Source organism: Dioscorea cayenensis, chromosome 11, assembly GCF_009730915.1.
Source record: "Dioscorea cayenensis subsp. rotundata cultivar TDr96_F1 chromosome 11, TDr96_F1_v2_PseudoChromosome.rev07_lg8_w22 25.fasta, whole genome shotgun sequence".
Lineage (NCBI taxonomy): Eukaryota > Viridiplantae > Streptophyta > Magnoliopsida > Dioscoreales > Dioscoreaceae > Dioscorea > Dioscorea cayenensis.
The window spans coordinates 7,972,951-7,985,904 of NC_052481.1; the positions used below are offsets into that span (position 1 = coordinate 7,972,951).

The 12,954-nt window shown below is 35.9% G+C and overlaps 1 protein-coding gene across 1 annotated transcript; it reads right to left on the reverse strand.

Moving 5' to 3' along the window:
* Window positions 1-9,843: 9,843 nt before the first annotated feature.
* Window positions 9,844-10,404, reverse strand: LOC120271585. Its single transcript, XM_039278265.1, has one exon. The coding sequence runs from the start codon at window positions 10,402-10,404 to the stop codon at window positions 9,844-9,846; it is 561 nt and encodes a 186-aa protein (XP_039134199.1).
* Between the last annotated feature and the right edge of the window lie 2,550 nt (window positions 10,405-12,954).

A 12,954-nucleotide genomic window follows, 5' to 3' on the forward strand; every position in this document is an offset into this window, starting at 1 on the left:
ATTTTGAATAAAAATCCTAAGCTACGTTTTAATTTTTCAATGTATCCTATTGTACAATCAAAAGCATAATTCTTTCTTTTTTTGTGGAATGTCTTCCACTTTTCAATCAAAATAATAATCCTATGTTTTATTTCGCAATGTGTCCATTGTTTCTATTAGGATTGTCTCATTTGTTTGAATCAAACCTTATCCTATCTTTTGTTTTGGGAATCCTTTCTAATTTTTAATCAAAACCATAATCCTATGTTTTCTTTTTGTATCCTAGTTTTGAATAAAAATCCAAATCCTTTGATTTCTTTTCAGAATGTCTCCCATTTTTTAATGAAAGACCAAATCTTATGTTTTCTTTCGAGAAAGTCTGCAATTTTTGAATCAAAATAGTAATGAATGTTTTTCATTAATAATGTCATATTTTTTAATGAAAACTCTAATCTTATGTTTTTTTTTTTTCTGATTGCCTCCTATTTTTTTAATCACTACCCTAACTTATGTTTTCTTTTTAAAATATCAACTATTTGTGAATCAAAACACTAATCTATATTTTCTTTTCGTAATATCCCATATTTTTCAATGAAAACAATAAGCCTATGTTTTCTTTTCTTATTGGCTCCTATTTTTTAATCGAAACCTTAGCTCTATGTTTTCTTTTTGGAATGTCTGCTATTTTTCATTCAAAACAATAATTATATGTTTTCTTTTTCGGATGTCTACTATTTTTTAGGTTTTAATCAAAACCCTAATCTTATGTTTTCTTATAGTAATGTATCCTATTTTTTAATCAAAATCCTAATCCTATGTTTCTTTTCGAAATGTATCATATTTTTAAATCAAAACCCAAATCATATGTTTTATATTTGTAAGGTCTCATATTTTTTAACCAATGCAATAATCCAAAACTTTTTTTTTTTTGAAATGCCTCCTATTTTATAATCAAAACCCTTTTCTTATGTTTCCTTTTGGGAATATCTGCTATTTCTAAATCCTAACAATCATCCTTTGTTTTCTTTTACTAATGTCTCATATTTTTCAGTCAAAACCCTAATCCTATGTTTTTTTCATTTCGGAATGGGTCCTATTTTTGAATCAAAACCCTACTCCTATGTTTTCTTTTGGAAATATCCCCTATTTCTCAGTGTTTAATCAAAACACAAATCCTATATTTTCTTATAGTAATGTCTCCCATTTTTCAATCAAAGCCCTAATCCTATGTTTCGTTTTCAGAATGCCTACAATATTTGAGTCAAAACCCTAATCCTATATTTTGTTTTTGTAATGCCTCCTATTTTGTAAACAAACCCTAAATCCTATGTTTTCTTGTCTTAATGTCTCTTTTTTTTTTAATTAAAACCCCAATCCTTAGTTTCTTTTTTAGAATGCCTCTTATTTTATAATCAAAACCATAATCTTATAGTTTATTTCGGGAATATCTCCTATTTTTTATTCAAAACCCTAATCCTATGTTTTATTTTCGGAATGTCTCATGTTTTTCAACCAAAAGATTAATTTTATGTGTTCTTTTCAGAATGCCTACTATATTTCAGTCAAATCTGTAATCCTATGTTTTATTTTTCGAATGTCTACTATTTTTGAATCAAAACCGTAATCCTATGTTTTCCTATAGTAATGTCTACTAATTTTCAGTCAAAAAACCAATCCTATATTTTCTTTTCGGAATACCTACTGTATTTGAATAAAAAATATAATCCTTTGTTTTCTTTTCAGGTTATCTCCTATTTTGAAAACAAAACCTAAATCCTATGTTTCCTTTTCTCAATGTCTCCTATCTAATAGTTTTGAATCAAAACACTAAAATATGCTTTCTTTTCAATGTGTCTCCTATTTTTCATTCAAAATGATAATAATTTCTTTTCTTTTCGGAATGACTGTTATTTTTTTAATTAAAAGCTAATCCTATATTTACTTTTTGTAATGTGCCCTATTTTCTAGTTTTGAATCAAAACTCTAATCCTTTATTTGCTTGTCGGAATGTATCAATTCTTTTATTCAAAGCCCTAATCTTATCTTTCAATCAAAACTATAATTCTATGTTTTCTTTTAAGAATGCCTACTATATTTGAATCAAAACCCAAATAATTTTTTTCCTTTTCAGAATATCTACTATTTTTGAATCAAAACTCAAATCATATGTTTTCTTATAGTAATGTCACCTATTTTTCATTCAAAACCTTAATCCTTTGTTTTCATAGAGTTTTGTCCCCTATTTTTCAATCAAAACCCAAATCCTATGTTTTTATTTTGGAATGCCTACCATATTTGAATCAAAACCGTAATCTTATGTTTTTTTTCCCGAATGCCTCCTATTTTCTATCAAAGCACTAATTCTTTGTTTTTTTTAGAATGTCACCTATTTTTCAATAAAAACCAAAATCCTATTTTTTTCTTTTGGAAATGTCCCCTATTTTTTGGTGTTTAATGAAAATCCTAATCCAATATTTAATTATAGTAGTGTCTCCAATTTTCCAATCAAAAACCTAATCCTATGTTTTTCTTTTAAATGTCTCATATTTTTCAATCAAAACCCTAATCCTATGTATTCTTTTCAGAATGTCTTTTATATTTGAATCAAAACCCTAACGCAATGTTTTCTTATAGTAATGTCTCTTATTTTTCAATGAAAAACCTCATCCTATATTTTCTTGTAGTAATGTCTCCTTATTTTTAATCAAAACACTAATCCAATGTTTTCTTTTCGGAATACCTAATATATTTGAATCAAATCCCTAATCTTAAGTTTTTTTTTTGGAATGTCTAATGCTTTGCAAACAAAACATGAATCCTATGTTTTCTTTTCTTAGTGTCTCATATATTTTAATCAAAATGCTAATCTTTTGTTTTCTTTTGGATATGTCGGATATTTTTTCTTCAAAACACAAATCCTATGTTTTTTTTGGGAATGTCTCATATTTTCAATCAAAACCTTAAACCTATGTTTTTTTTTCGTAATACCTACTATATGTCAATCAAAGCCCTAATCCTATGTTTTCCTTTCAAAATGTCTACGATTTTTGAAATAAAGCTCTAATACTATGTTTTGTTCCAGTAATGCCTCAAATTTTTCAATCAAAACCCTAATCATATGTTTTCTATTCAGAATGCTTGCTATACTTGAATCAAAACCCTAATCATATGCTATTTTTTTGGAATGTCTCTTCTTTTGCAAACAAAACACGAATTCTATGTTTTTTCCTCAATGTCTCCTATTTATTAGTTTTGAATTAAAACACTAACGTATGTTTTCCTTTCAGAATGTCTCTTATTTTTCAATCAAAAACCTATTCCTTTCTTTTCTTTTCAGAATGTCTGTTATTTTTTAATCAAAACCCTAATCCTTTGTTTTCTTTCCGGAATGTTTCATTTTTTTAAATCAAACCCGTAATCCTATCTTTTGTTTTGGGAATGCTCTCAAATTTTTAATCAAAACCCTAATCCGATGTTTTTCTTTTAGAAATGTCTCATATTTTTCAATCAAGACCCTTACCCTATTTTTCAATCAAAACGCTATTGCTATGTATAATTTTCGGAATAAATACTATATTCGAATCAAAACCCCAATCCTTTATTTTGCTTTTGAAATATCTATTTTTGAATCAATAGCCTAATCCTATGTTTCTTATAGTAATGTCTCATAATTTTTAATCAAAACACTAATCCTATGTTTTCTTTTAGGAATGCCTACTATATTTGAATAAAAACTCTAATCTTATATTTTCTTTTCAGAATGCCTCATATTTTTGAATTAAAAAACTAATTCTTTGTTTTCTTTCAGGAATGTCTTCAATTCTTGAATAAAACCCTAATCCTATGTTTTGTTTTTGAAATGCCCCCTATTTTTCCGTTTTCAATCAAAACACTGATCCAATATTTTATTATAACAACATCTTCTATTTTTCAATCAAAATCCTAATCCTATTATTCTTTTCTAAATGTCTCATATTTTCAATAAAAAACATAATCCCTTGTTTTATTTTGGGAATGTTTACTATGTTTTAATCAAAACCACAATCCCATGTTTTCCTATAGTAATGTCTTACATTTTTCATTCAAAACGATAATCCTATGCTATCTTATTGTAATGTCTCTTATTTTTCAATGAAAGTCCTAATCCTATGCTTTCTTATAGTAATGTCGCATGTTTTTCAATCAAAACCTAAATCGTACTCTTTCTTTTTGGAATACCTACTATATTTGAATCAAAACCCTAATCCAATGTTTTTTTCGGAATATCTTCGATTTTGCAAACAAAACCAGAATCCTATGTTTTTTTTCTTAATATCTCATACTTTATAATCAAAACAATAATTCTAAGTTTTTTTTTGGAATGCCCAATAGTTTTTTAAACAAAAACCTAATCTTATGTTTTCTGTTCACTATTTTTATTCCAAAAAATAATCCTATGTTTTATTTTCAGAATGTCTCATATTTTTCAATCAACACCCTAATCCTATGTTTTTTTTTACAAATGCGAACTATATTTTGATCAAAACTCCAATCCTATGTCTTCATTGCGGAATGTCAACTATTTTTTAATCAAAACCCTAATCCTATGTTTTTTTTAGTTATGTCACCTTTTTTTTAGTCAAACCCCTAATCCTATTTTTTCTTTTTTGAATGGCTGCTATATTTAAATCAAAACCCTAATCCTATATTTTTTTTTTGGAATGAGTCCTCTTTTGCAAAAATGTATTTGATGTTTTCTTTTTGGAATGTCTCCTATTTTTAATTCAAAAACATAATCATTTCTTTTCTATTCGGATTGTTTGCTGATTTTAAATCAAAATACTTATCCTAATTTTTCTTTTTGGAATGTGTGTAATTTTTCAAGTTTGAATCAAAATCCTAATCCTTTGATTTCTTTTTAGAAGGTCTAAATTTTTTTAATCAAAACCTTATTCCAATGTTTTATTTTCAGAATGCCTCATATTTTTTAATCAAAACCTTAACCCTATGTCTTCTTTTCTGAATGCCTTTTATTTTCCAATCCAAACCCTGATCTCGTGTGTTCTTTTTCGAAAATCTCCAACTTTTTAATCAAATTCGTAATCATATGTTTTCATATAGCAATGTGATGCAGCACTATATCCAACACCTTTTGATCAAAGATAGCCATGAATTGGGAAAGAGTAAAATTTTATTACTCAATGAAAATAATGATCACAAAATTGATTTTCTCTTGCCCATAGGTTTACAATAAATAAGCGAATTAAAATAACACTAAGAAAGGAGATAATTTAAAAATATACCAAAAATGGTAAATTCTCAAATATCAGTAAGAAATAAAAGGCTTAACAAAATAAAGACTATTGCCATAAACGGCTCACAAATCAGAGATTTCGAGCTTAAGATATAAGAAAATTAATTATTAGCAAAAACAGCAAAATTAGTGTTTTTGAGCCCTAAACGATGGAATTTGGCCAAATTTTAGTATGACTCACTAGTTCATGGGGCACAAACTCGTGACTTTTGTTCCTTGGCCCGTTTCCCATCAAATAGACCCGGTCAGACCATAAAATCCGGTCGGCCACCAAATTACCGAAATACCCATGCATCGTGCTTCTCCATGTACGCACATGCTAATTTGTTTATATGCTTGTTATTATTCTCCCCAGGATGGAGAGAATTCGCCCTCGAATTGTCGTCGTCTGAGGTGTCACCGTAATAGGGTATCAAGTGCTTGACATTGAAGACATCAGTTGTCCGGATGTGCTTGGGAGCTGAATTCGGTATGCATTGGGATTGATATATTCAATGATCTCTACGGGCCCAATTTTCTTTGCCTTAAGTTTGTTGTTCTCCCCAGCTAGAAAACGCTCCTTGGACAACACAACCCACACAAAGTCTCCAACCTCAAACTCAACATGGTGGCGCCACTGGTGGCATGTTGCTTGTAACGTGTGTTGGCGGCGTTCAATTTGTCGAGAACGGTCTTGTGAATGTTCTGTAAGCTCGTTATAAAATCAGCCGCTTTCTCGTGGATTTTAGTCTTCGTCAGTAGGGCAATCAAGTCGAGGGGTCCAGGAGGAATTACTAAGTACACCACCTGAAATGGACTGAACCACGTACTTCTATTTGCAGCATGGTTGTGAGCAAATTCTGCTTAACTCAATCTCACATCCCACCTTTTAGGATGATCCCCCACAAGACAATGAAGCAAATTACCCAGTCAGCGGTTAACAACTTCAATTTGTCCATTCGTCTGAGGGTAATAGGCACTGCTATGGTTGAGTTAGGTGTTCACCATCTTCCACACACTTCGCGAAAAATGGCTAAGAAACTGGGCATCTCGATCAGAGACAATTAAGGATGGTAGGCTGTGGAGAAGGTAGACATCACGGACGAATAGCTAGGCCACATTTATAGCATCTGTCGTTTTCTTGCAGGCAATGAAGTGCACCATCTTAGAAAAATGGCCTACCACCACAAAGATAGAGTCGTTACCATGTTGAGTACGTGGCAGGCCTAGCACAAAATCCATACTGATGTTCGTCCATGGCTGAGAAGGTACTGGCAATGGGATATAGAGGCCAGCATTGGTTGCGCCTCCTTTGGAGATCTGACATATTCAACATCGTTGAATAAACTTTTCAACATCCTTACGCATACCGGGCTAGAAGTAGGAAGACTAAATCAACTGAAGCATTTTGTCCCTCTCCGCATGGCCTTTACTGTGCAACTCTCTGATAATTTACATCCTTAAACTGCAATTTGGAACACAGAGTTGGTTTCCCCAGAACAAGAAACCATCCTAGAGTTGGAAATATGTCTATTTTGCAGCCTGTACATCTAAGAGGATCTCCGAGAAATATGGGTCAGTCATAAACAAATCACGAAAAGAGTCAAAACCAGGTACCTCGACCCGCAATGTGACTAGAAGGTTGCTTCACCTACCAAGTGCGTCTGCCTGACACACCCCTTGCGTGTGACCCGCAACTGCACGGATTTTTTGAAGTAATAAATCGTAGGTGAGTGGGTATCGTATCCACAGGTAGAAAGGAATAAAAACACCAAGATTTCTACTTAACCAAGCGAAGATGAAACAATGATTATGTTGATAAATGTAATGTAGACAAAAATAAAAGAAATAAGAAGGAAAGGCACAAATAAGTGAGATGAAAGGCAATCAATATGAAGTGGGGTACTCAAATATTGCTCCACCTAGAATTATCGCTTCAAGTGAAAAACCAACTATTATGCTTCCTAACTAATACTCAATGAGTCATAGACATCCTAAGATACACGAACCCAAACCTAAGGTCAACTGTGACTAACTCTATACTATGCTCCGGCGGAAAAATCAATCAGCCTCAACACCTCACACTATACAAAGTTGCAAGACGCTCTGGGATCCCAACTGATAAACTCTATTCCTATATATAGACCTAACCCTTTGGTCCAGGCGAAAGGCCCCTAGTCACAATTAAGCCCCAGATACTAAGGATTACTTCAACTCTTCACTCTGTTGCTCGCGCAACTAAGCCCAAGCAGAGTTCCTTTCTTAGTACTTCACTCTATTATGGCCGCAAAGAACTCTAGAAAATAGAGGTAGGATAAATCACACAAGAGGGGAAAGGGGACGTTTTGCTACCTCTCGACTCAGCCTTTCGACCTTCTCCAATCTAGCTTTGTCTAAACCTCGTGGTGTGTCACTCACTCACAAAGATTACCAATGTGAACTCTTAACCCTAGTGTCACTCTAAGGGAGAAATCATTCAACAAGCAATCAAGATTGGAACTTAATTAAAACATCGATTAAGGAAAGCATAATAAAAGGTTAATGAAACAAATACATCCTAGGGTTCACAAATCCAAGTACCCAATAAGGGTTTAGCTCACCATGCAGCAAGATATAATTAATAGTAAAATCAAAACTAAAAACAAGTAATCCATAGAAAAACCCCCTTGGTAGTGGTGTCGATGGTCTTGTGGAGAAGCCTCATCCTCTTTAAAGGTTCCCTCGTCAAGCCTAGGGCACACCTCACCAGATCGGTACCGATGAAAGCTCACCCAATAGCTATCTTCCAAGGGAAAAGCGGTGTCGAAGTCGTAGAAACACTCCCAAAGCCTTGCCAATAGCTCTAAACCCTAACCGCAAGCCTCTCAAGAGTTGGAGAAAGATGGAAAAAAGATCCTCACATCGGGCTGAATCGCGGCTTTAAATAGGCTGGAATAAGGTTTCCACACAGCCCTGTGGATTTTCACACACGCCCCTGTGGAAATTCCACACGAGCGTGTGGTTTCTCTAGAATTCTGATTTTCAGCGGTCTGTGAACAGTAACAGCTATAGTAATTGCTACAGTAAGCTGCTATGTTGCCGGCTAAAAAAAATGGGCACACGTTTATACCGTAGATCACATCGCTTCTTCAATAAAAAGCCTCATTGGTGAAGATCTTGATATCATTGCACAAGTCGAGATACACAAATGTTACTACCTTCATGCACCTCTAACTCATTGTAATTGCTTGAATACATGGAGGTTGGCACACATTCTCGTATCTTTGAGCCCAACTTGTGTCTTTGCATTTGTTCCTTCCAAGATTTCATCAAATAGTGTATTCACGATCTACATTGGCGTTTTTCCTACATATTTGGCTCCACAACCCTACATGCACCAAAGAAACACAAATACACATGTATTAGCGCTAAAACCTGATAAAAGTAATGCTCAACACAAGAAAAGAATACTTTATATTACTAATACACAAGCACTTATCACCGCCACACGGTTAGAGACCCCTGCTTTGTACCTCACAACAAAGGTAAACTCATCTAGAAAGTTCACTAATTGTCCATGACGGGATGACACTTTATCTTGTTGATGTATATGCCGTAGGGTGGCATGATCTGTGTACAAGATAAACTCCTGATAAATTAAATAATAGCTCCAGCACTTAATGTGCTGCACAACAACATAGAATTCGACATCGTAGGTGCTGTAGTTAAATTGTTCTCCTGAAAGCTTCTCACTGAAAAATGCAACAGGCCGCCCTTGCTGGCTCAAGACACCCCTAATGCCCACCTTGGACGGGTCGGTGTGTAGCTCAAATTAATCGTTGAAATCATGAAGTGCCAACAAAAGGGCGGTGATCAAGCATTCCTTCATCAACCGGAAAGCAGCCTCGACTTCAGTGGTCCATGTAAATTTGCTGCCATTCATGCACTCCGTCAACGGTGCCATGATACTGCTAAAGTGAGCAATGAACCGCCGATAAAATGATGCAAGGCCGTGGAAGCTTCGCACCTTAGTGATAGTTATTGGAGTTAGCCAATCTAATATCGCCTTAATCATGGCCTAGTCCACTTGCATACCTTTTCCTGAAACAACATAACCCAAAAACAATACCTTGGGTGTGAAGAAAACACATTTTTTCTTTGCTGCATAGAACTGTTGGGATTTAAGAGTGGTGAGGACATCCCGAACATGTACAAAATGCATCTCTTTTCATCGCTATAAATGAGGATGTCATCGAAATACACGACCATAAATTTGCCAATAAATAGATGCATGAGTTGGTTCATGACCCCCATGAATGTGCTAGAGAAATTGGAAAGCCTGGAAGGCATCACCATCCACTTGTACAATCCTTCACACGTCTTGAACGCTGTCTTCCACTCGTCACCAGGCCACACGTGAATCTTGTGATGCCCGCTCTTCAAGTCTAGGTGCGTGAACACCGTAGCCCCGCTAATCTGGTCAAGCAGATCAGCCAATCGAGGAATAGGGAATCTATACCTGATAGTGATTCTATTGATGGCCCGGCTGTCCACACACATGCACCAAGTACCGTCTTTCTTTGGTGTCAATAAGGCGGGAACCATGTATGGGCTCATGCTCTAGTGGATATGCCCTTTGCCAACAGTTCTTCTACTTGATGCCTTAGTTCTTCATGCTCTCTCGGACTCATCCAGTAGTGTAGTCGGTGTGTTAAGATAGAGCCAGGCTGGAGCTCTATCTGATGTTGTATATCCCGCAGCGGTGGAAGCCACCGTGGTAAATTTCCAGAGAAGACTTCTTGGAACTCGTCAAGTAAAGGAAGAATGATTTCCGGCATTTCTAGAGTTTCCAAGCCTTCGGTGATTGTCTTCCCGAGGAAGACAAAAGCAGTGCTCGAATCCTGTAACTCCCTCCCGAATGACGCATAGGATAGCAGGTTGGTGTTGGTGGCAGTTGGTGCTTCCACAAGTTTGTTGTGTACCAACACTATCTTTACGCTGCTATAGACGAAGCTATAAGACTTGCCGCAACCATCGTGTGTCATCTTCCAATCATATTGCCAAGGCTTGCTCAACAATAAATGCCAAGCATCCATAGGTACAACGTCACACCACACATCATCTCTGTATTTCGGGCCAACCGAGAAGGCAATCAAAGCATGCTTGCTAACCATAAGCTCACCAGCCCGCTTGATCCAAGACAGTTTGTATGGCGTCGGGTGTCACTTAGTGGTGATATTCAGCTTCTATACTGCTTCATCAGAGATAATGTTGTCATAGCTACCTGCATCAATCACAAACTTGCATACCTTCCCAAGGATAGTACAGGTGGATTGGAAGATGTTAGATCACCGCCAATCATCTTCAGTAGCCTTTGGTGTCAAGCAGGATCTTCGTATGACTAAAGCTTTACCAACATCACTCTCAACAATCTCCTCATCAAGGACATCTTCATCAAATACGTTGTATTGCTGCAGTGATTTGCTACAGTACTTGCTACATTACTCTGCCAAAACACTCCCAATTCCACACTTTTCATCGAGGCAACATAAACAGGCACACGTTTATGCCGTAGATCGCGTCGCTTCTTCAATAAAATGCCTCATTGGTGAAGATGTTGATATCATTGCACAAGTCCGGATATGCAAATGTAACTACCTTCATGCCCCATAACTCATTGCAATTGCTTGAATACATGGAGGTTGGCACACATTCTCGTATCTTTGAGCCCAACTTGTGTCTTCGCATTTGTTCCTTCCAAGATTTCATCAAATTGTGCATTCACGATCTACTTTTGGCTTCTTTTCTTAATACTTAGCTTCACAAGCCTACATGCGCAAAAGAACACAAATACACATGTATTAGCGCTTAAACCTAATAAAAGTAATGCTCATTGTATGGAAAGAACACTTCAAATTCTTAACACACAAGCACTTATCAAACTACGGCACACTTATGCTTTTGGTTGTCCTCAAGAAAAAATAAAACATTAAAGCATAGAAGAAGGGATAATTGAAAGTGCTTGGCCTTAGGTTGACCAAAGCATGCAAGGAGAGCATTCTACAAGAAAGGGAACTTTCAACCCTAAATACGAAAAATCAATGCTCCAGCTAAAAACTTGAATAAAAAAGAACAACAAACCTGACATCATGTAAGTGTGTGTAAACTCACTCAAGTAAACCCGAAGTATACTCCTCAAAGTTCTAAGTAAAAGGGACTTATAATCTACAAGCATAACAAAACAAAAGAATGGTAGTAGCTTCACACATCCTCTAAGGTAGCCCTTTCTGAAGCGGTCACTAAGGTGACTTTCACACTTTCGAGGTGGTAGCTCTTTCTACCGGGGTGGTAGCTTTCACTTATCCCATAAGATAGCTCTTTATCTCATTAGGGCATAACTAGTATCTGACTTATGAGAGTAGCTTTATACTTCATAGGTAGTAGCCCTTTCCACCACTAATGCACAACTAAACAATCTATTTTTTGTTTTTTTTTTTTAGCAAAATAGAACAAGAAACAAAACTAATTAGTTACTTAAACATCGAACTTGAGTTTCCAAAAGAGATTCATGAGTGAGTGGTGCATAAATATTAATCGAGTTAAAATTTCTAGAAATTCAAGTTCATTCATTATTAAAATTTCTCCTAAACTCAAGAATAAAAACATTGCAACTAAGGTGAACTGCCATTGGCTATGTGAAAATGTATGTTAATTAAAACTTGTGTAAAATACATGTGCAAAGTGATCTCCCCACCCCCCCTACCCCACCCCACACACACACTTAAGATGTATATTGTCCTCAATGTACACATGTAAGCGCAATAGAAAGTATAACAATCAAGCAAATATGTAGGAGTGGTCAATTGAAAAATACTCCCCTGACTCCTAATATTGCGTTTGATATAGCTAAATCCTTGGGAGTAAAGTTCTAACGGGTTGTGAAGCACACACGACCGACATTGCCCATGTCCATGACTAGTTCTCAATTCCCATATTGACAAGACCATCTGCACGCATACACACGGGGGTTCAGTGAGGCTCAATAAAAACAAAACAAATCAAATATATAAAGATAAAGCAATGAAATACAACTCGAGACAAAAAAAAAAGATAAACTCAGAAGTAAGATCCTTTCTGAATGTACAAGTCCAAAATAAAATGCAGAAATAAAGAAATGAAAGATGCATCAAGTATCAATGTTGTCGGCGGTCGACTCTGCCGCTGTTGTCCGTGCTAGGCCGAATGGTTCCGGTGGATCTGGTGTCAGTGTTGGAGATGCCGAAGGGGTCCGAGGTCTCAAAAGAAATGGTGACATCTCATCTCGCACTAATAACTATTGTAGAATGGCAATACGGGACATCACCTTCACGTGGTTTGTCGCTTGTAGTACACGAACCTCAGTCAAATCACTCTGAAGTATCCCCATAGAACTCTCGAGCCTCTAAAAACGATCATGGGCTAGAGGTGGAGAGAAAATGCACAGTAGAAGTTGCTCCTGTGCTGGGGGAGGCACATCTGCATCCATCAGCATTGGCTGAGGCTCGGGGGCCGACTGAGGATCCTTTGTAGTATCATTTCCTCCCTCTACTACCTCTGGGCAGGTGTAACCAATATATACACCCCAGGACTGTGTCTGTGTACTAATCCCATCAATATCAGTGTCTCAATGCTCAGGGGGCAGGTATAATCGCCTTCTCGGCCCCTCGAATCATGTCCAGTAGACC